Raw genomic sequence first — 24,875 nt, 5'->3', positions numbered from 1 at the left:
GACAACTCCTCTTAAGAAGGTAGATTTCACCCACTATTACCTTCATAAGCATATTGTGGTCAGCACTGAGTATTCACTGGGAAGGAGCACTAGCTGGAGAGGAGGTCCTGGCACTGGTACACCTTTAGCTACTGGAAAAACTATTCAGACTCTCCCAATACCTCCCTTTGCCTCTTTACTGGTGGATAGTAGCATTCAGCAGTGGCTAAGTGGAATAAAATTTTCCCTATGTGGAAAAGCAGAAGTTCTGGCAGAAGGACTCATTCTGTTGTATCTGATCCTTGGAAAAAAGCTGGTAAACTCTATAGAAGTGTGACTACGGCATATTTTCATGTATTAGTCCATTTTAATAATTAGTTACCTTGCAATTGACTATGTAACAGGCTTCCTCTTCCTAAGTCATGTCCAGTTGGTAAATTCCAGTTTACAGCAGATTGAGTTTCTCCTGTCATATTATTCTCATTTCTATTATTCCAGTTTTCAAGTTTATTCTCTATGGCATTTCTGAGTCTTTGTTGTACTGATGTCTCCCAAATATAGAATCATAGAATCATTTAGGTTAGAAATGACCCTTAAGATCATCCAGTCCAACTGTTAACCTAACACTGACAAGTCCACCATTAAAAAAATGCCCTTAAGTGCCACATCTACACATCTTTTAAATACCTCCAGAGATGGTGACTCAACCACTTCCCTGGGTAATCTGTTCCAATGCTTGACAACCCTTTCGGTGAAGAAATTTTTCATAATATCCAGTCTAAACTTCCCCTGGTGCAACTTAAGGCCATTTTCTCTTGTCCTATCCCCTGTTACTTGGGAAAAGAGACTGACACCTACCTCACTACAACCTCCTTTCAGGTAGTTGTAGAGAGCGATAAGGTCTCCCCTGAGCCTCCTTTTCTCCAGACTAAACAACCCCAGTTCTCTCAGCTGTTCTTCATAAGTCTTGTTCTCCAGACCCTTCACCAGCTTTGTTGCCCTTCTTTGGGCACGCTCCAGCACCTCAATGTCTTTCTTGTAGTGAGGGGCCCAAAACTGAACACAGTATTTGAGGTGCGGCCTCACCAGTGCCAAGTACAAAGGGACAATCACTTCCCTGCTCCTGCTGGCCACGCTATTTCTGATACAAGCCAGGATGCTACTGGCCTTCTTGGCCACCTGGGCACGCTGCTGGCTCATGTTCAGCTGGCTGTTGACCAACACCCCCAGGTCCTTTTCTGCCAGGCAGCTTTCCAGCCACTCTTGCCCAAGCCCATAGTGTTGCATGGGGTTGTTGTGACCCAAGTGCAGGACCTGGCACTTTTAGCCTTGTTGAAACTCATGCAATTGGCCTTGGCCCATCGATCCAGCCTGTCCAGACCCCTCTGTAGAGCCTTCCTACCCTCAAGCAGATCAACACTCCCACCCAACTTGGTGTCATCTGCAAACTTACTGAGGGTGCACTCGATCCCCTCATCCAGATCATTGATACAGATATTAAACAGAACCGGCCCCAGTATTGAGCCCTGGGGAACACCACTTGTGACTGGCCGCCAAGTGGATTTAACTCCATTCACCACAACTCTTTGGGCCCGGCCATCCAGCCAGTTTTTTACCCAGCAAAGAGTATGCCCGTCCAAGCCATGAGCAGCCAGTTTCTCCAGGACAATGCTGTGGGAAATGGTGTCAAAGGCTTTACTAAAGTCCAGGTAAACAACATCCACAGCCTTTCCCTCATCCACTAAGCAGGTCACCTTGTCATAGAAGGAGATCAGGTTAGTCAAGCAGGACTTGCCTTTCATAAACCCATGCTGACTGGGCCTGATCACTTGGTTGTCCTGTACGTGCCGCGTGATGGCGATCAAGATGATCTGCTCCATAACCTTCCCCGGCACCGAGGTCAGACTGACAGGCCTGTAGTTCCCCAGATCCTCCTTCCGGCCCTTGTTGTAGATGGGTGTCACATTTGCTAACCTCCAGTCAACTGGGACCTCCCCGGTTAGCCAGGACTGCTGATAAATGATGGAAAGTGGCTTGGTGAGCACTTCTGCCAGCTCCCTCGGTACCCTTGGGTGGATCCCATCCATCCCCATAGACTTGTGTGTCTATATGCCAAGTACAAGTGTCGAAGTCCTAAGTCCTGTTTTCAGCCTTTAAAAAGAGGCTTTAAGAAGTGATACACCATCAGTGTTGTACTTATGCACCTTTTTCCGCATCCTTTGTCACTATGTTTCCCCCCCGCATCCAAGAAAGGATGGAGATTCTCCTTAGCCCTCCTTCTGTTGTTAATATATTTATAGAAACCTTTCTTTATTGTCGTTTACAGCAGTAGCCAGATTAAGTTCTAGTTGGGCTTTGGCCCTTCTAATTTTCTCCCTGCATAACCTCACGACATTTCTGTAGTCCTCGTGAGTTGCCTGCCCCTTCTTCCAAAGGTCAGAAACTCTCCTTTTTCTTCCTGAGTTCCATCCAAAGCTCTCTGTTCAGCCAGGCAGGTCTTCTTCCCCACCGGCTTGTCTTTCAGCACATAGGGACAGCCTGTGCCTTTAAGATTTCCTTCTTGAAGTATGTCCAGCCTTCCTGGACTCCTTTGCCCTTCAGGACTGCCTCCCAAGGGACTCTGTCAACCAGGCCCCTAAACAGGCCAAAGTCTGCCCTCTGGAAGTCCAAGGTAGCAGTTCTGCTGACCCCCCTCCTTACTTCTCCGAGAATTGAAAACTCTATCGTTTCATGATCGCTATGCCCAAGACAGCCTCCAACCATCACATCACCCACAAGTCCTTCTCTGTTTGCAAACAACAGGTCCAGCGGGGCCCCTTCCCTAGTTGGCTCACCCAACAACTGTGTCAGGAAGTTATCTTCCACACACTCCAGGAACCTCCTAGACAGTTTCCTCTCCACTGTATTGTATTTCTAGCAGACATCTGGTAAGTTGAACGCCCCCATGAGAACAAGGGCTAGCGATTGTGAGAGTTCTCCCAGTGGCTTATAGAATATTTCATCTGCCTCTTCATCCTGGTTGGGTAGTCTATAACAGACTCCCACCACGATATCTGCCTTGTTGGCCTTTCCCTTGATTCTTACCCATAAACACTCGACCATTTCATCACCATTGTCAAGCCCTAGACAGTCAAAACACTCCCTAACATACAGGGTTACCTCACTGCCTCTCCTTCCTTGCCTATCCCTTCTGAAGAGTTTATAGCCATCCATTGCAGCACTCTAGTTGTGTGAGTCATCCCACCATGTTTCCATGATTGCAGTTATATCATAGTTTTCCAGCTGCATAATGGCTTCCAGCTCCTCCTGTTTGTTGCCCATGCTGTGTACATTGGTGTAGATGCACTTCAGTTGGGCTATTGATCCTGCCACCTTTTTGGGGGGAGAATCCCTAATTCCTACGTGACTGTTCTCAGGTGCTTCCGTGGTTTCTAATGCACCGACAACCCTTGCGTCTTTGCTGCCGCATGGATCTCCATTCCCTACCCCCATTGAGACGGCTAAGGTGCTGCATGCATTAGTATAGAGACATTTCAAATGTGCTCCCGTGTACTCAGCACATCGTGGAGCAGACTGAAGGACCTCGCTAGCACACTGTCCCTCAAACATTGTCATGCCGCCCCCACCTGTATCTCTAAGCAAGCCTGGTTTTATCCCTTTCCCCCTTCAAATCTAGTTTAAAGCTCTTTCAATGAGCCCTGCTAACTCCTGCACAAAGATCCTTTTCCCCCTTTGAGACAGGTGTACTCCATCTGTTGCCAGCAGGCTTGATGTTGTGTAGGCTGTCTTGTGATCAAAAAAATGCCAAATTCTCCCAGTGACACCAATCACACAGCCAGGTATTGATCATCTGAGTCTTCCTGTTTCTTCCAACATCATTCCCTGCAACTGGAAGCATAGCGGAAAAAAACTACTTGTGCTCCTGATCCCTTAACCAGTTGTCCGAAGGCCCTGAAGTCTTTTGATCGCCCTTGGACTTCTTATTGCAAGTTCGTCACTGCTGTTATGATTAAATTTTCTTTGCCAACTCTTGCTTTTTGTGTCCAAGTCATTAATGAACATATAAATGAAATGGCTGTTGGAGAACTCCATTAGCAATCTCTGTTCTTCTGATACTTTCTTCTTCAACACTACCTGATGTGTTTTGAGTTCCTGGGCTTCTCAATCTACTGGCTTTGCTTAAGCACTTAGTTTATAAAACTGAATTTTGTTATAGATCTACCTCAAATTACCTTTTCATTTAATTTGCATGAATTGAACTTGTTATCCCTCAGTCCAAATCTATTTCCTATGATCAGGTCTTCTATAACGTCCTCATGACTTACTAAAACCAAGTCTGAAATAGCACTATTTCCTGTCATGTTAGTGAACCTCTGGAGGATATTTTTATTGCCTAGAAATGAAAGAATATCTCAGACTTACCAATAATAATATCAATTGCTCTCCAACCTGATTCCTGATGTTAAATTATCCAAAACAACTATTGCAGTAGTAATTATCTCTCTAATAACATTACAGAATTCTCTTGGCAGTGAAAAAGGATCTTGGTGGCATATGGCATGCTGGCAGTGATAACCTTTTACTAAACTGTGAATTGTGCTATCATTAACACATACTGCTGCTCCCTGCCTTTTCCTGAAAAGCAGCCACTGGTTTTAGAGTGCTCATGACTGCGATTGCAAGACAGATGTACTGTCCCAATGCACTTGCTCATATCCTGTATCAGTAGCTCAAGGTCTTCCACTTTGCTGCATAATCTTGCTACATTTGCATATCTAACTTTCTGTCTTTTCCTCCCTAGTCACTCTTTCAGCGAGGTCTTGTCTATTCAACCACTTTCTTTTCCTTTGCTGTCCATGGGTCTACTCTGTGACATTCCTTTCTGCACTGCCATGACCAGATTTGTCTGATTATTCAGTTTATCATGTACTCAGGCAGAGCCTTGAGACTGCACAAGCGCTTCCCAGCCTTTTCCTGGTGTTTCTTTAAGGTTTCTCTTATAAATGAGGCCAACACCAGTGTTTGCAGTAGTAATGCAGGTCCTTGGGTAAAACCTATCTATCAGAGAACATCTCTTCATAATCATACACCAATGCCCAAACTTCCGCAAATCTTCTTCAAACCTTAGCTGTTTGCTGACCTTCCCTGTCACTCATTTGGTAGGGGCCAGAGCTATTCCACTGAACATCTGGGCACCCATTTCTTTCAGAGCTTTCCCCAGAATGGCATAGAATCATAGAAAGGCTTGGGTTGGAAGGGACCTTTAAAGGTCATCTAGTCCAACCACCCTGCCATGAGCAGGGACATCTTCAACTAGATCAGGTTGCTCAGAGCCCTGTCCAACCTGACCTTGAATGTTTCCAGGGATGGGGCATCTACAACCTCTCTGGGCAACCTGTTCCAGTATCTCACCACCCTCATCGTAAAAAAAATTCTTCCTTATATCTAGTCTGAATCTACCCTCTTTTAGTTTAAAATTGTTACCCCTTGTCCTGTCGCTACAGGCCCTATTAAAAAGTCTGTCCCCATCTTTCTTATAAGCCCCCTTTAAATATTGAAAGGCTGCAATAAGGTCTCCCTGGAGCCTTCTCTTCTCCAAGCTAAACAACCCCAACTCTCTCAGCCTTTCTTCATAGGAGAGGTGTTCCATCCTTCTGACCATTTTTGTGGCCCTCCTCTGGACCCGCTCCAACAGGTCAACCTCAACCAGCTCCAGCAGCATCCTGTCAATGTTATTTGTTCTGATGTGAAGGACAACCAGGGGACTGCTTCCTGCTCCTATGGGAAATTTTCCAGACTTAGATTCCCATTTTTTATTAGCACAGAGTGTTGTGCTAATATGATGATTCTGCTTCCAGAACTTCAAAAATATTGCTCAGAAATAGCACGAGTATTTCTATGTGAACCTTTACAAACCTACAAACCCTCCACCTCACAGTAACACACAGCTCTATCTTTTCCTAGTAGTCCAAGTCTCTGATCCTTTCCCTTTTGCTTGCAGTTATCCTATCTTCTCTTCTTTTTACAGTACCTCTATATTATCTTCATTCTTTTTCTGGCCATGCCTTGATCTTAGCTTGATAAAAATCTGTAGATTTAAAAAGCTATGCCTTCCTTTCAAGGCATAGCTTCCTTCCTCTACCGCAGCCCAAGATAAAGGGTCCTTGCATGTTTGTAGGTCAGTTCCTTGAGCAGCAGAATCGCACTGATAAACTGCTCTGTGAGTTGTCTGAGCTGAGCTAGCATGCTCAGCTACAGGCATGGAGAACTGCATATGATCCCATGAGCACCTCACCATATGTCAGACCTTGGATTCAGCCTTTTTACTCTCCATCATCAAAGACTCACCTAATTTCACTTGAAGTGGGGATGGCTTATAGTTCACGGCTACAGTCTCTCCCTCTCTCGTATCACAATCTCTGTCCGAAACAGATGCAGCTGTTGGATCCTGTTAAGAAAGAAAATGAAACAAAACAGAATGGTTTAGCTAAAAGTTATGCAGTCTCTTCTCTAACTGTTAGGTGAGACCATTCCCACCCGCATTCAGAGGGAACAGAGAACATGCTGGTGTTTTGAATGGCTGAAACCTAGGGGCAAAACACAGAACTTTGGAAGCACATTTAGTACGCTATACCTCTGGAAACACCAGATTTCAACATCTGACTCATATGATGGATGATACTGGGAATATATGGAAGATGGGTCACCAGTTCAAATTCAGCCTGGGCTGGCAGTAGTCCAAAACCATTTTCACATGATGACTCTTCGGAGTGTTGTATGAAATGCATTTACAATTTCAGCTGAGTTCCAAGTGGACCAGTCAACCTCATGATTAAAACTAAAAAGCTCATGACCAGCTGTGTGAAAGTCCAGCTCAGAAGAAATGAGGACTGAATGAGTAGGAGAATTTAATCTCCGATCCCTCTTGGAGAGGAATGAAGTCTGTACTTCCCAATCTGGACCTATTTTGTAGCTAACTGGAAAGATTTAATTATTTCAGTATCTGTCAGCACAGCACTTTTCACTGTCACTGAAATCCCCCCGAAAACCAAAGCTCCCCAAACACGGAGTCCGCCCCATCATGCCCACTTGCAGACAAGCTAATCCAGGTAGTGTTGTACTCTGGTACAGCGCATCAAAGGATTCAGATAGACAAACTACCAATTCAGGCAGCTCCAGCACTGATGAAAATATTTAAAATCCTTTCATGGCAAACTTCAAACCTGTTGGAACTGTCTCTGTTTGGCACCATAGTGAAAATTAAAATTGGTTTTCAAACACGTTCACTTCTTCCCACATAGAAGCTAGAAACTAAATTGAACATGCATATATATATATATATATATATGGGATATGTAAGGTGGTAAGTGGCAGGCCACCACCTGGGTCCAGGCTTCCCAGATGAGAACCTTTTCTCTGACAGTCTGGGAAAAGGCAGGATGCAGCCATTTTTAAAGAGCATGACTCCAAGAGCTGGATGCTTCCTAGTGCTACTGAACACAACCAAGTCCTTGGAGCCCCAATCTGCTGGCTGCAGGAAGGCATGGGAGTAGACATGTTATGGTAAAGGACATGGTGTGATGGCCAGATACTGCCTCCTGTGCTGGTGCAGTCCAGCACTTGAACACATGAGCTCCCATGTGGAAGGAACCCACAGCCAGAAGTTCACATGGCAGGGAAAGGGCCTGGCCACCTGGACTAGCTCAGGTTCAAACTGTTAAAATTATACTTAAACTCTTTAAATCAAAACCAGCCCCTAATTTTCTTGGAAGCTGATGTGCTGACAGTAGCTTCTCCTTGTGGGTAACCTGCCAGTGACATTAGACATCCATTTGCATGAACAGCAGCAGGAGAGAAATGTTCTGAGGTGCCTTTGAGGATCTGGACTCTGGTCCTGGACCAGAGGACTCAGCTAGAGCAACCTCAAAGCTGGGCTCTAGACCAAACAAATAGAAAAGGCTTCCTAGACCACCAGAGAAGAGAAAGATGATTTTCAAAGAGTGATTCATTCCATCCTGTCTTAGACACTCATCTTAAAAGGAGACGAGTCCATCCCTGGAGATGAGTCTTCCTTTCCCCTTACTGACTACAGAGAAGGCCTGGCAACTGGTGGAGACTGCACCCCTGCCACGGGAGGTGGGGATGATGAAGGACACACCAGCAGAGTCCATAACAATGCCAGTCCACACCAGGAATTCATCTCCAAGGTTTGGAATGATGCTTTTCTGCCTCAGCAGCACTGCACCTCTACAGCAGACCCACAGGGGTTTGAACATGTTACCACCGCACAACAGACTCATGACTAGCACAGAGGGATCACAAAGCACCAGCAGAGTCTGGGCAACGACCACTGCGTGCATGGGCCAGGCCCGCTCCCTCCAAAGAGTAAAATGGAACCAAAAGAAAACCGAGATGGGCCAGAGACAGCATCCCCAGTGCCAGCATGTATCTATCCCTGGCCCAGGAGCATCAAGGCACTGTCATATTTCCCATCCATCACTTCATATACATTCTGCAGCAATCCACAGGACTCCATAGTAACAAACTCCAGCTGCGAGAAGACAGCATTCCCATGGCAGCTCAGCTGGAGTTGCCTCTTTGCACAAATACACTTTGCTTCTGTGCATACTGAATGGGTGCATTTCTCTCTCTATAGCTCATCCACCCAGAAAAACATTTACTTGACTAATTAGCCTTTTGCTTGTGAATGCCTACGAATACACTGAGATTCACCATGGGCTTTCGCTATTGGAATTCACTTGGCAATTTTGTCCTTTTTTACAAGCTTCCCTAGACCGATGCATTCAGCTCTGACCCCAACGTCAAAATCTCAGCTACATGGTGTGACCAGTCCCAGGCCAGATGATGAGAATAGAATAGAAGAGAACAGAATAGGACTATTTCAGTTAGAAGGGACCTACAATGATCATCTAGTCCAACTGCCTGACCAATTCAGGGCTGACCAAAAGTTAAAGCATGTTATTAAGGGCATTGTCCAAATGCCTCTTAAACACTGACAGGCACAGGGCATTGACCACCTCTCTAGGAAGCCTGTTCCAGTGTTTGACCACCCTCTCGGTAAAGAAATGCTTCCTAATGTCAAGTCTGAACCTCCCCTGACGCAGCTTTGAACCATTCCCACACGTCCTGTCACTGGATCTCAGGGAGAAGAGATCAGCACCTCCCTCTCCACTGCCCCTCCTCAGGACGCTGCAGAGAGCAATGAGGTCACCCCTCAGCCTCCTTCTCTCCAAACTAGACAAACCCAGAGTCCTTAGCCGGTCCTCATAGGACATTCCTTCCAGCCCTTTCACCAGCTTTGTTACCCTCCTCTGGACGCATTCAAGAACCTTAACATCCTTCTTAAATTGTGGGGCCCAGAACTGCACACAATACTCAAGGTGAGGCTGCACCAACGCTAAATACAGCAGGATGATCACCTCTTTTGAGTGGCTGGTTATACTGTGTTTGATGCATCCCAGGATGCGGTTTGCCCTCTTGGCTGCCAGGGCACACTGCTGACTCATATTGAGCCTGCTGTTGACCAGCACCCCCAGATCCCTTTCTGCAGGGCTGCTCTTCAGCCACTCCTCTCCTAATTTATACTGGTATCCAGTATTACTCTGTCCTAGGTGCAGAATCCGGCATTTTGACTTGTTAAATTTCATCCCATTAATCATTGCCCAATGCTCCAATCTATCTAGATCCCTCTGCAAGGCCTCTTGTCCCTCAAGAGAGTCAGCAGCACCTCCCAGTTTGGTATCCTCAGCAAACTTGCTAATGGTGCATTCAACTCCTGCATCCAGATCATTGATAAAAATATTAAAGAGAACTGGCCCGAGGATTGAGCCCTGAGGAACACTGCTGGTGACCGTTCGCCAGCCAGATGTAGCCCCATTCACTACAACCCTTTGAGCCCTGCCCTTCAGCCAGATCTTCACTCAGCGCACTGTGAACCTGCTCATCTCACAGTTGGACAACTTGTCCAGAAGGATGCTGTGAGGAACAGTATCAAAAGCCTTACTAAAATCCAGAAAAACTACATCCACTGCCTTCCCTTCATGCACTAGGCAAGTGACCTTATCATAGAAGGATATCAAATTAGTTAAACAGGACTTTCCCTGTTGTGAACCCAAGTTGACTGTGCCTGATGATTGCATCATTCTTTAAATGCCTTTCAGTAGTACTCAGTATAATCTTCCCCATAATTTTTTGAGGAACTGAGGTTAGACTAACAGGTCTGTAGTTCCCTGGGTCTTCCCTCACACCCTTTTTGTAAATTGGAATAACATTGGCTAGCTTCCAGTCAGCAGGGACCTTCCCAGACTCCCAGGACCTTTGGTAGATGATCGAGAGGGATCCTGCCATAACATCCACTAGCTCCTTCAGTACTCTGGGGTGAATCCCATCAGGCCCCATGGACTTGTGAACATTCAACTGATCCCTTACAATTTCAGTGTCCACAAATAGAAAAACCACTGTTCCCACACTCGTGGTCCTCTGACTCAGGGGACTGGGCAGCCCAAGGTCTATCAGTATTATTAAAGACTGAGGCAAAAAAAAAGCAATTGAATGCCTCCACTTTTTCTTCATCCCTATTTGTCAGGTGACCATCTTCAACAAGTATCGGTCCAATGTTTTCTTTAGATCTCCTCTTGCTATTAACATACTTAAAAAAGTATTTCTTGTTGTCTGACACAGCACTGGCCAGTTTCAACTCTAGTTGAGCTTTGGCCTTTCATGTCTTCTCCCTGCATAGATGAACCACGGCTCTATAATCTTCCTGCAAAGCCTGACCTCGCTTCCAGAGATCATACAATTTCTTTTTCCTCTTGAGCTCCACGAGGAGTTCCCTGTTCAGCCAAGCTGGTCTTCTGCCACACTTGCTTGATTTAGGACACAGTGGAATTGCCTGCTCCCGTGCTTCTAAAAGGTGGTTCTTAAAGACTGACCAGCACTCATGGACCCCTAAGCCCTCAAAAGCAGATTCCCAGGGGATACTGCTAACTAGCTCCCTGAATAGCTTAAAGTTTGCTCTCCTGAAGTCCAGGGTAGCAACTCTGCTGACCTTTTTTCTCATTACACTGAAAATTTTAAACTCAACCATTTCATGATCACTGTGGCCAAGACAGCCACCTACCATTACATCCCCCATGAGTCCTTCTCTATTCACAAATGACAAGTCTAGGAGGGTGTCATGGTTTAACCCCAGCCAGTAACCAAGCACCATGCAGCCGTTCACTCTCTCCCTCCACACCCAGTGGGATGGGGGAGAGAATTGGAAGGAAAAAGGTAAAACTCGTGGGTTGAGATAAGAACAGTTTAATAGGACAGAAAGGAAGAAACTAACAATGATAATAATAACAATAATAATAAAAGGATTGGAATATACAAAACAAGTGATGCACAATGCAATTGCTCACTACTCGCTGAATGATGCCCAGTTAGTTCCCGAGCAGTGATCCCCCCGCCAGGCAAACTCCCCCCAGTTTATATATTGAGAATGACATCACATGGTATGGAATAACCCTTTGGCCAGTTTGGGTCAGCTGCCCTGGCTGTGTCCCCTCCCAACTTCTTGTGCCCCTCCAGCCTTCTTGCTGGCTGGGCATGAGAAGCTGAAAAACCCTTGACTTAGTCTAAACACTACTTAGCAACAACTGAAAACATCAGTGTGTTATCAACATTCTTCTCATACTGAATCCAAGACATAGCACTATACCAGCTACTAGAAAGAAAATTAACTCTATCCCAGCCAAAACCAGGACAGAGGGCATCTTTCCTAGTTGGCTCACTGAGTACCTGTGACAAGAAGTTATCTATCTTCCACAAACTTCAGGAATTTCCAAGACCTGCTCATCACAGCAGTATGATATTCCCAGTTGACGCCTGGGAAGTTGAAATCTCCCATAAGGACAAGGGCTACCGATCCAGAGATTTCTCCTAATTGCCTATAGAATAACTCATCAGTGCTAACATCCTGGCTGGGCGATCAATAGTAGACACTCACTATGACAGCTGCTTCGTTTTCCATCCCCCTAATCCTCAGTCAGAGGCTCTCAACCACATCATCCATAACTGTAAGGGCTGTACAGTCACACCTCTCCCTTACATACAGAGTGTGACACCTCCACCTCACCTGCCCTGCCTATCCCCCCTGAACAGCCTGTAGCCCTCCATCCCAGCACTCCAGTCATGGGACTCATTCTACCAAGGCTCACTAATACCAATGATATCGTAGCTCTGGGAGCCGACCAACACTTCCAGTTCATCCTGTTTGTTTCTCATACTGCATGCATTGGTGTACAAGCATTTCAGATGTGCCCCTAAGCCCTCCGTGCTCCCAGGAGCAGCGTAAATGCTCCCACTAGCATTGCCACCCTCAGGTGATACCATGCCAACCCTTGGCTTACCTACTGCAATCCTGTTGGTATCCCCTTCCCCTATTGATTCTAGTTTAAAGCGCTCTCTTGATCAGTCCTGCCAGTTTATGCCCAAAGATGTGTTTTCCCCATCGGGACAGGTGGATCCCATCAGGCCTCATCATACCTTGTGCCTTGAAGGCTCTTCCATGATTTAAAAACCAAAAGTTTTGGCAGAGGCACCAGTCCTTGAGCCAGGTATTGATGTCCTGGGCTTGCCTGTTTCTTCCAAAGTCTCCCCCCATTACTGGGAGGATTGAGGAAAACGCTAACTGTGCTCCCGAATTTTTTAGCATTCTTCCCAGGGCTCTGAAGTCTCTTTTGATTGACCTCAGACTTTTTGTTGCGACATCATTTGTACCCATGTGAAAGAGCAGGAATGGATAGTAAGTAGTCTGTGATTTCTCTCTGCTCACTGGGAGGGGAACACAACACTCCCAATCAAAAGGCAAGTGCCAAGATGTGGCTGCAGGGGCTCCAAATGGCTCTGGGAATTTAATGCATTTAAGGTTTTTTTTTTTTTTGTTCCTGAGGCCTCCTTATGTCTTCATTCCTAGGGAAAAAATACATTCAATCAGGCCACTGTGTGAATGTTTGGCTGAGGCCAGAGTTTAATCGAAGTTTTCTCCCCACATGCTCAGAGCTTAATTGTGCATGGGCAACCACAGCATTCAAATGGTGGTGTGGTTCCTTATTAGTTTGTTTTTTTCTATAGGCTTGACACAATGGACCTTGAAAACTCTGCCCTCCTGCTAGGTACAGCTGTGTCCTACAGTGTGTACAATGTGCCATTTGTGAACATCAGAAATTAGTTCCAGTGAACCTTCATGGAGCAGGAGTGCTGTGAATCCTCAGTATGCAGGGGCACAGAGAGAAGCTGAAACCACTTTAAACTGAAATCAGGGGTTTAAGGAATGTGACATGCTCAGTAGGGTTTTTAGTCTTTCTCTGTTTAAAAAAAAAGAGAAAATTCCCCCTTTCCTTTTTGCAGTACTTAGCAAGAAACACAAGATCTGCCATAATGCACCAGCCCACACTCACTATGGTGGGAAATAGCCCCAAACAGCTAGCAAACTGTGCAGTTACACCCTGAGCAATGGAGCTGGGTGCTGGGTACAAACACACCCTCGTAGCACCTTGGAAAATGCAGCTTCCTTTACCTTCCTTCACAGTCAACACCTCTGACATCTTGCAAGCTTAACAAGCCTCTGCTTTCCACCCCGTAACTCCTCTGGGACCCCAGTGCATGTGGAAGGGAATGGGCACATGCAGTTTCTGTGGCCTTCAGCTGCCCCTTAAAAACATAGCTGGGAACTGAGATGTCTCTATCTACCCACCTTTCCCAATGCTAAAAATCAGTCATTTTTACAGCCCTAAGAAAATATTCTCCACTCTGCTGTCTGTGGGAAATTCTATGATCATTAAAGCAGCTCTGCTTTTTGATAAAGCAGAGGAGGAAGATTGCCCTTACTGTCCAATCTGAAGGAAAGACCCAATATACAGAGCTTTACCCACTACTTCTCTCCAAAGTTCAGAGGCTTTGGTCTGATCATCATCAGCTGAATCATTATGAGCTGACTGTTCAGGAATATCATCCAGCTACCTTTGTCTCTCCCAAGTACCAACCAATGATGTGCTTGCTGTCTTCGGCCTAACTTAAAGATGCTGGAATTCTCAGTACCAACACGTGTGTGACAGCCTACAGTGAGCGCTTGCAGCCCAGCAGACTCCTGCTTTCTGAAGCTGCCCATGTGGATCACATGCTGCAAACAAATGCTAACAAGAAAGGACAAGCCCAAGTGTTTTGCTTCTTTTCCACATCAAACAATGAGTTTGAAAATTCAACAGATGTTCTGTGCATGAGAGACTGACTTAGTGAGCAGAAAAACAAGTGAGAAACCACATGCACCCCAAATACAGGGGGTACATTGAGGTCACCAAGAAGTTTCTATCATTCCTGTGTTCTCATCCCAGACTCTCAGGCTAGAACATTGTTCCTGCTAATAAATATTTATGCCTTCAGTCTCTCTGTCCTGGGAACAGAAAATTATATGCTGTTTGCAGATTCACTCTGCCTCAAGCAGTACTGCACTAGGTTATCCTGAGAAATGCAGCTGTAGGTGGTAGGCTTCTCCGGAGGGGACTCTGATGTGCACAGGTGGGTGTGTAAAAACACAATCTCACAATGTTTTGGACAACAGACCTCTGCAGCCTCTAGGTACCACTACAATATAGAGATAAAATATCTATAAACATAGAGTGCTTAAAAAAACTACTGGGAATCAAGATGTGCGTAGTCTGTCTATCTATGTGAGAAACAGCATCCATCATATAGCTGAACAATGGTAAGTAATGGCATGTTTGGCAAGAGAAAGGAAAGTGTCACATGTACAGCAGGAATGGAACCTGCAAACCTCACAAAAGACTCTCTCATGCTCTCCTCCGCATCCCTCAGGCTCTAGCTTAAACATTCAGTTTTGGAGCCCATTATTTTAAGGAAGATGTAATCCCCTCAGCAGTCCTACAGATAAGAGCTAGAAGCTACAGGAACACTGGAAGAATGGGGTTGTTCAGAGAAGAAAGGGGACCACTAAGGAGGGATATAATAGCTGTCTTCAGATAAAGGGCTGCCAAAGAGAAAAAGGGAATAATTTTTTTTTTCCATGTTTCTGATCACCAGAAGAAGAAACGATTACCTTAAATTGCAGCAGGGTTGCAAGGAAATATCAGGGAAAACTATAGAGGTAAGGCTAAGGAGCTGTGCATTCGCCTGATGAACTTATGGAATTGCTGTTGCTGGAGGATTTTCAGACTGGGTTAGAAACTGATTTGTCACTGTGCTGAGTTGACCCTGGCTGGATGCCAGGTGCCCACCAAAGCTGCTCTATCACTCACCCCCTCCTCAGCTGGACAGGGGAGAGAAAATATAATGAAAAGCTTGTGGGTCAAGATAAGGACAGGGAGAGATCATTCACCAATTACCGTCACGGGCAAAACAGACTCGACTTGGGGAAATTAGTTTCATTTATTACTAATCAAACCAGAGTAGGATAATGAGAAACAAAACCAAATCTTAAAACACCTTCCCCCCACCCCTCCCTTCTTCCTGGGCTTAACTTCACTCCCGATTTTCTCTACCTCCTCTTCCCCCCGAGCGGCACAGGGGGAGGGGGAATGGGGGTTGCAGTCAGTTCACCACATGTTGTCTCTGCCGCTCCTTCCTCCTCAGGGGGAGGACTCCTCGCACTCTTCCCCTGCTCCAGCATGGGGTCCCTCCCAAGGGAGACAGTTCTCCACAAACTTCTCCAACGTGAGTCCTTCCCACGGGCTACAGTTCTTCATGAACTGCTCCAGCGTGGGTCCCTTCCACGGAGTGCAGTCCAGGAACAGACTGCTCCAGCGTGGGTCTCCCGCAGGGTCACAAGTCCTGCCAGGAGCCTGCTCCAGTGCAGGCTTCCCACGGGGTCATAGCCTCCTTCGGGCATCCACCTGCTCCGGCGTGGGGTCCTCCACAGACTGCAGGTGAATATCTGCTCCACCGTGGACCTCCATGGGCTGCAGGGGGACAACCTGCCTCACCATGGTCTTCAGCACGGGCTGCAGGGGAATCTCTGCTCCGGCGCCTGGAGCACCTCCTCCCCCTCCTTCTTCACTGACCTTGGTGTCTGCAGAGTTGTTTCTCTCACATATTCTCACTCCTCTCTCTCCAGCTGCAGTTTCTGTTGTGCAGTTTTTTCCCCCTTCTTAAATATGTTATCACAGAGGCTCTACCGCTGCCGCTGATTGGCTCGGCCTTGGCCAGCGGCAGGTCCGTCTTGGAGCCAGCTGGCATTGGCTCTATTGGACATAGGGGAAGCTTCTGGCATCTTCTCACAGAAGCCACCCCTGTAACCCCCCCCCCCCCCCCGCTACCAAAACCTTGTCACGCAAACCCAATACAGTCACACAGAAAGTCAACAGAGCTGATCCAGTTTTGGGGCAGCCTGATCTGGATTTGGTGCAAGCTGATAAGATCCCTGATCTTTTTAGGTCCCTCTCCCCATATGTCCTAATAAGAGAGGATCCTGCTTCTAAGCCAGACTCATTTAGGCAGAACACCAGTTTATCCCAGGAACGAGAGGTTCTCCAAACTCCCTTACCCACTTCCAAGGACCATGGCTGTCCTTCACCTTCTCTCTGGGTGAGCTGAAGAAAAACATCTTTTTTCTAAGTCTCACATGTTGAAGGAACTCCAGAATCATATGGTGACCAGAGCAGAAGGCTCCCCAGGAAGATGTGGTCAGCACTTTTCATCAACATGTGCAAGCTGCTGGATCCAAAGCACTAACCATTCATCTCAGCATTGCCACCCCGTACCAAAGTGAAAATAAATGGCATTTTGGTGACACAGTGACTGATGCACTGAAATACACTCCGATAGCTACTGACTCAGTTCCAAAAAAGCAATAAACAACAACTGCTTATTGACTTTCTACTAGCTCTGCCAATGTACCAGCTACAACATGGCTGTTTTTCTTTTCTGAGCAAATGCTGAACAGATCTTATTTAACAGTAACAAATTAGGCCTGCAATATCCACTATAGGATCCAGATTTTGAACCCAATTCATTTATAATTGTAAGACAAACCAGTATTTGAAGCCATTTTTTTCAGCAATTGAAAAACCAGCAGTGTTAATATTGCTGCACGATTAAAACCTCAAGTCTTATTAGTTAAATTGAACCAGAACAGCACTGAGATGACTTTCTATTGTGTACACCTGCAGTCGGTGTAGCTCAACTCACTGGCAGATAACAAGGAATTTGGATCTTTGCTTTGTTTCAAATGGGGGCAGAAGAGAAGTGCCAGTCTGCCTTCGTGTGCTGCAGTGCTTGTGCTGAAACACTCCCTTGGAGCCCCAGCCGCGAAGGGTCTGCCCGACTGCCACATTCATGCTGAACAAAATGCAGCAAACAGAAAGGTGTAAGCTGTGGAAAGGGACCAAGACACTTCAGAGGTCTGTTTTCCTAATCAAAAATGGCATTTGCAGCACAGGGAAGAAAGTCCCTTTTTTTAGATGATAATGTATGACTAATCCTGGGAGTCTACGGTAACAGAGGAAGCACCAACTCGGTAAGTAGACCAAATACTTTGGGAAAGCAACTGAGGGCCAAGGAAGAATGTTGCGTTAAGGCATAAAGAAGTTTGGCAGAAAATAAACCCCCTTGCATTCCAGCTTATCCTCAGATATCAGAAGGGCTGGGGGTGGCTAGGCTTAGATTCTGAGCCCAATTCAGCACTATAAGTCCGGTCGCGTTCAATATATTGAATTATCACAATTACGGATGCACTAATAGCGCACTAATAGCGCACCGTACTTTCAACTTAGTCACATTCAACGAACTAGAACAGCCAGACTTAAGGAGTTTGGTCGTGTTCAACGAACTATCACAGCTAGATTAATGAACGGTACAGTTTATTAAAGCAACAGGAGTACAGGTTCTTTTGGATTGTCGGTGATAAATACACTGTCTGAAAAGCACATGCAAATAATAATACAGTCGACTACAAGCACACTAAATTATGGAAAAAACTCTATAGAGATTTCTAAGTTTCCCGGAGAAGCACTCGGTATAACCGAGGGTTCGAATCTTACCCAATAGGCATCCCTATGGCGGGGAAGAGAGGTTCAGCCCGTCAACTGATCCCAGAAGTCAGCAATGTCCTCCCGACTTGTCTACGATGGTATCTTCCCTAGCGTTCCTCCTCTCTTAATCCCTTTTATACTATTTTCTTATTTTTAGGTGGAGCTTGAGTGACTCTAGTCATACATATCTTTATTATGATTGGTGTAAAATCTCCTCGCTTTACTTTTAAAGGTATATGCTAGAAAAAAATTCAGAGCGCATGCTCAGTGAGGGGTGGTCACACCTTGGAGGCAGGTAGCTTTTGGGATGGAGGTGTGTTTTGGTATTATAATGAGCAAAGTTCACCCAGAGGACATGATTTTGCATGTCACTACTCCAGAACTGAGCACTTATGATATAAATCAGAAGTAAGGCCATAGCATTGACAGAACCCCATTGTTTCACTTCCTTGCTTCAGTGGACTCAATGCAGGGACCTACCATTCTTGTTCCAGTAGTTCCAGTTCCCCATCCCTGCGGTGATATCACAGAGCCTGGCCATGGTGTCTCCACTCCGCTCCACCCTCCGTGTTGTTTCTCTTAGAGTCAGCATACCAAGCTCCCCTGGTGTTGCTAACATCTAAGGTTGCAGGTTATGTCTCTTAGGGAATTATTATGGAACAGATTTCTTGCATATCCACTGCATTCCACCCTGGAGGTTTACCTTCCCTTAAGAGGAGGACATATCAATGAGTCACCTCCAGCAATTATCCCACAAAGAAAAATGGGAGTAATTACATGATTTCTGTTAAGATTTCCCTCTGAGAAACCAGCAGCACAAGCAGCCCCTGGTCCTTTCCTTTCGATCGTGATAGAGTATATTTAACATCATATTTCCCTTCAGGCTCTTCTCACACACATAACCACTGGCCATCACTATTATCACATGCCTTTATAGGTTTGGTATTTTGTGCTAACTTTACATGACTTAAATTGGATCATTAACATTGCAAATTAGAGAAATGCCACACTGCACTCCCCACTGTTTGCAGCACTTGCCAAGCAGCTGGCATGCAATAGCTATTTATAAACCAGCTATTAACTGAGGTATGTTTTCAGGATGCTCTAATGCCAAAACATTTCCTTCCTTGTAAAGGATATATACATGAGGACATTACACCTTTCCTTTTGTACACACAGCTCTGAGGTGCAACATGAGACATATGAGTATTTAAGGCAATAAAGCATCACAAATCCTTGGTAGCTGTTGTAAGAATCAGTTTAGCAACCGGCATCTGGCCAAACCAGGATCTCAAAACCCCTCAAACAACTTTACAACTGCTCTTTAAACCTCAACTCATGAGGGAGGATATCCTCAAAATGATTAAAAATTGAGACACGTGTCAGAGCCAAGGTCACAGTGTGTTTGGAGGACGGAGGCAGGAACAGGAGCCTGGGCTCTTGGCTACATGCTGTAGCTGCATCCTATAGAAAATTGCAGTGCTCTGCACATCCCTAGTGCTGCTCATAAGGGACCACAGCAGGATCTTGTAGTGTCTGAATTCATGCTCGTGGGTTAGTGTTTAGAACTTCTTTCAAAGGTGTGTCCCATCTTTACTCCTTCAAAGCTTTAAAGGAGCATCACAAAGAGGAAAAGTCTATTTTCAAAGAGAGAGTTGAGTTTTCCACCTGAAATGAAGACAAGCAGAGACTCTCCCACATGGCAGAGAGGAACTGTGCTTCCTTTTCATGGACAACCCCAACACCCAGAGAAACTGGCTGGGAAAGTGCAAGACAAGTGGTGCCATCACTGCTGAAATGCCACGGTCGTGGGCATATACAGAATGGTTTACGGATTCTCTCTGCACACAGCTAGGCTATTCCGGCTGTACATGAAAGATGAGATCAAAGCTTGCCTGAAGGAAACACTAAAAATATTGACTGCAGAGATTATATATTCTGACAAAAATATCCAGGCACAAAACAAATGACAGTAGGAGAGCCCTGTTCCAGTGATGCAAGTTCCCTTCAACATCCTGGAGATTGGATAATCACTTTCATAGGCCATGGACTGCATCCAGCATGGCAAATCCGACATTGCTAAGCTTTCAGAGCCTCTGGCTGTAAGAACAATAGCAGGAAAAGCCGGGACAGCTCCACATCCATACCTTTCAACAGACCAAGGGCTCCAATCAGTGGTTCAATGTCACAGCTATTACTAGCATACCTCTGGGGCCACTCGTTCTTTTCCAGTTAGCAGTTAGGACTCTTTTTTTTAAGAAAGGCTGCTGATTTTCACATGTTCAACTCCTATACATGTAAGATGAATGAGGTCTTGCTTTTTGCTCCTGGAATACCCCTGGCACCTTTAATCCAATCCTTCAAGATCCTTTTCTGAGCTGTCTGATAGTTCCTCCTGTTCACTCCTCCATCGATCATTCTTCATCCTGCCTTTCTCTTGCACTTAGTAAATGCCCCCTCTCTCTGAGGGCAGGGGAGTCCAGCTCTGAAGGCTCTCTGACTGAGGTCTCAAGTCAACGGCAAGACCCACACAACCGACAATGCCGCCTGCTGAGTGTCAGCTTGATGTCAGACATTTCTGGAATGAAAATGAGATGTGTGAAGACTGCAGAACTTTTTTTCAGCCTCTGGATTCACGTCTAAACCACAGGCTGCCCTCTCCATGGCACACCTACTTTGCGTTCGCCAGACCTACTACCCTTCAACCCAAGGCACCCTGGGCAAGCTGTTTGCTGTCTAGACAAGCTGAGTTTGTACGCCTCCAAGTTTACACCTCCTGCACTCACAAGCAAGGGCTCGGAGGGTTCTTGTGAGGGCTTTCAGCAGGGAATCGCCACGTCTGCCTTCAGCTACTCAGCCAAAACTGCCTCAGGAGAGTTAAAGTCAACAGCATGGAAATCTCAAGGACTCAGCACCCTGCTTTCTAGGGAAGTTGAAGATCTGGAAATGCTGCAAATGCAAATGCAAACAGTCAGGATGCTAAGGGAAGAGCAAATACCTGTGCATTTGTCCAAGATCAAAGCCACCTCTGGCCCCAGGAAGGAGGTTGCAGAGAAAACCAAGGAAAGGAGACAGGCTGTAAACCAGGATCCAAACAAAGCCCTGAAGGAGCACTATGGGGGCCCACCACTCCAAGACAGAGGTTTCAACAGATTTCTCAGGAATAATAATGGATGCCCAGTGGCATTCAAAGCTCTTTAACAAATCTAAAAACATAGACTCTTCCAACACAACCCAAAAGATGAGCAGCTGCCCAAGCATATTTGTCACACTGCAGACAGGTGGGGATCTCAGCGGTGGACACCAGCTTAGCCTGGATGGAGCAGAGGACTCTGCCACAGCCCATGCTTTCGTACCCACCCAGCGCTGCCTCCTGACCCCACAATCCAGGCCGATGGGTTCAGCCAGGATTTTGGTGGGCAACATTAATGGCTTTGAGAGGGCAGCACAGGGCAAGCAGGACTGCTCTTGTCCTCACCTCACCATGCTCAGGCTTGGACACCAGTTCAAAGTCATCAGCACGTTGCCCCAAGCATGGCCTGAGAGGTCACTTGCCCGTCCTGCAAAGGTGGATCCCAGCGTTAAAACCTTACTGATTTTTCTCCACTAGTAGAGAAAACAAAGCCACCAAGACGAGTGCTCAGCAGCCCTTTTCTCTTTAGCGCAACGCTTTGAACTTGTCCCAAGAGATGGAGAGCTCAATCATCAGATTTCCATATTTATAAGGAGAGAGTTTCTGTTTAGCCAAGCTTGTGACAGAAATAACCCCACAAACAGCAGCAGGAGCAGCAGCACGGCAAACACGTCTGAGGGGTGGGGATGCGAAAGCCAAGGGAGATCTCAAGTCGCTTTCTACCTTGGCACAGCTTTACAGCCCTGTGCGAGAAATTGCAAGGGCACAAATCATTTCGGCTTCTAAAATAAGAGCTCGCCTCGCCCCCACCCCCCACACCTGCGTCTCCATGACTAATTAGCATCCGGAGGGGGATACAGATTCTCCTCTGATAAAGCGCTGTTTGGCTCTCATTCTCCCCTGACACGTTTGTATTAGAAATATCCTCATTATGTGACTAATCAGGGAAGCTGAGATGAAGGCACAGGAGCCATCAAAGGGAAATCACCGATTTTTACAAATGTGGCTTAGAAATTATTCTGTCTCCAAAGGGCAGGGACACTTCTTCCCCTCCCGATCCTGAAAAAAAAAGTGCAAAATTGACGTCCCTAAAGAAAAAAATATTTTTATTCCTAGAAGTAGCAGCTCTCATCTTCTCCCCTATTTGCTAAGCTCACTCCCGATTCCCTCAGTTATTGCAGCACTGTGGTTTATGCGCTGCAAAGGGCCTGGAGAGCCTGCCAGCCCCATGCCACCCACCGGGGCTCAGCTCAGCAAGGTGTCTGACAGCCACAGCACTGCCAGACGCTGCGGATGGGAAGTGATAAGCATGGTTAGTGTTTTACCACGTTGAGCTTAAAGTCAGCAGCACACAAAATGCCAGCCACATTCTGTCCCTCAAGAGCATCTGAAGATATTTAGCACTGTTATCTTTCACATAGCACAGCGGACTGAGCAAAGACCAGAGCATACCTTAAATATTGAGGTAAACTGGGCTTGGCAGAAGCTGTTTGAAATAAAGGCAAGCAGACACCATTTAACAGCACGAGGAGAGTGTTTTTAAAGGAGAATTTGTTTCCCCTCCGTGTTCCCTGCAATGGAGCTGGTCTCCATCCAGCTCCAGCTTGTCTCCTCGGCCTCCTGTTGACAGCACCAGAAAGAGATATCAGGCCAGACCAGACGGCTTCCGCCTCGCTTCTACTTTGAAGGCAGCCCCTTTATCAGCTGAAATCAAGCCATCTGTCCCTGTCCCCCCTTCGAAGAGCCACAGCAGATTGCAGATCACGGGAGGAAGCACTGCACAAGGTGGGAGCAGGAGGTCGAGGGAGCTCATTGCATGCACAAAAAGCCAAACCAGATCCCTGGTTGAGCTGGGAAGGGAGATGAAAGGGTGACCGCAGCATCAGTGCTCCCTGGGACAGGCTCAGGCACATGCTCGCCAGCCAGCTCCCTCCGGGCTGCTGCTCCTTCTGCTGTGGAGACATGGACCAGCCCCAAAGCCCTGTGTTGGGGCTCCCAAAGGCCTTGCTGGAAGGCAGACTGCTACGAGCCACGGAGGGTTTTGCTTGCTTTGCTCGCTGAGCATCACTGCCCAAATCTTTGCATTTTGACAGTTTTTTTCAATTGCCAAGTTGGGATGAAATTTTGCACTCTGGACATTTCTCTCAGCCTGATTTAAAACCTATATATAATTTTTTATATATATATATAAAAATACTTTTTTTCTTGTTGGGGTGGGGTGCTGGAAACACATTTTGTCACTCTGAGCCCTTCCCTCTAAGTGATATCCCTCTCAGCAACTGCAGTCTGAGGCTGAGCCTGATGAGGGCAGGAGACTGGCAAGGGATGAGCAGGGAGGGAAGACAGGGTCTGCCAAGAGGACTAGAGCTGGCTGGAGAAGGGGATGGGGGAAACAGACTGGATGGGTAGCCAGGAAGGGGAATAGGAATGGCTGAAGGATGTACCTAGAAGAACAGATCTGGTTTTGGCTGGGATAGCTAATTGTCTTTCTAGTAGCTGGTATAGTGTTATGTCTTGGATTCAGTATGAGAAGAATGTTGATAACACACTGATGTTTTCAGTTGTTGCTAAGTAGTGTTTAGACTAAGTCAAGGATTTTTCAGCTTCTCATGCCCAGCCAGCAAGAAGGCTGGAGGGGCACAAGAAGTTGGGAGGGGACACAGCCAGGACAGCTGACCCAAACTGGCCAAAGGGTTATTCCATACCATGTGATGTCATTCTCAGTATATAAACTGGGGGCAGTTTGCCTGGGGGGCGGATTGCTGCTCAGGAACTAACTGGGCATCATTCAGCGAGTAGTGAGCAATTGCATTGTGCATCACTTGTTTTGTATATTCCAATTCTTTTATTATTATTATTATTATTGTTATTATTATCATTGTTAGTTTCTTCCTTTCTGTCCTATTAAACTGTTCTTATCTCAACCCAGGAGATTTACCTTTTTTCTTCCATTCTCTCCCCCATCCCACTGGGTGGGTGTAAGAGACTGAATTGTTACCTCGAGCCATTTGTCTCAAAGGTTGTTAGGTGTGAGGGAATGGACTGTCATTTCAAGCAACTGTGAACTGTTTATCTAGAGCCCTTTGTCTCTGAGATGGCCTGCTTAAGCAGGACACTCCTCTCTCCATAAGGACAATTACCAGGCCATTGAGGCATGCAGCGGAGGAAACCGGGCTGGAGCTGATAAGATACTGGTTTCTGGTGTTGATCACAGGAAGGTCCTGTGATAGACGAAACCTGCAGCACGTGACATCATCGATATATGCCCTATAAAAACCGTGGAGACAAGACGTGAGGACTCCCACCACCGAATAATTAAAGATTGAGGACCAACGGGACGCCGCTGGATCCGTGGTGGTGACTATCCTTGCAACTCTATCCTGACTGCTTGCTTGATTTCTGCCTTTTCTTCCATTCTATCCTATCGCTACTATTTTCTACTTTTGATACTTTTGATAATAAAAGCTCATTTGTGTCTTAATCTCGCTCTTGGGATCATATCAAAGCCTTCCCTGACATTGGATCGGGACAAACAGCTGCATAGTGCTTAGTTGCTGCCTGGGCTTAAACCACGACAGACCTTTTTGGTGCCCAACGTGGGGCACGAAGGGTTGAGATAATGACAGATCTGACCAGAGTGTGTTAAATTGAATTTATTACAAGCAGTCATTATATTAGTTTAATAGTCTCTGGTCACAATGTTGATTTATTGGCTC

The 24,875-nt window shown here is 46.2% G+C and overlaps 1 protein-coding gene across 5 annotated transcripts in view; it reads right to left on the bottom strand.

Moving 5' to 3' along the window:
* The window catches only part of LOC121232794 (protein FAM219A-like), a 177,612-nt gene that overhangs the window by 50,375 nt on the left and 102,362 nt on the right, over positions 1–24,875 (bottom strand). For all 5 annotated transcript variants that reach the window (XM_041121262.1, XM_041121260.1, XM_041121259.1 and 2 more), the window contains one exon: positions 6,328–6,427. In XM_041121262.1, coding sequence (XP_040977196.1) covers positions 6,328–6,427 — 100 coding nt within the window. The remainder of the gene's footprint in view (positions 1–6,327; positions 6,428–24,875) is intronic.

The sequence above is a fragment of the Aquila chrysaetos genome, chromosome W (assembly GCF_900496995.4).
Source record: "Aquila chrysaetos chrysaetos chromosome W, bAquChr1.4, whole genome shotgun sequence".
NCBI lineage: Eukaryota > Metazoa > Chordata > Aves > Accipitriformes > Accipitridae > Aquila > Aquila chrysaetos.
This window is presented reverse-complemented; position numbering and strand designations above follow the sequence as displayed.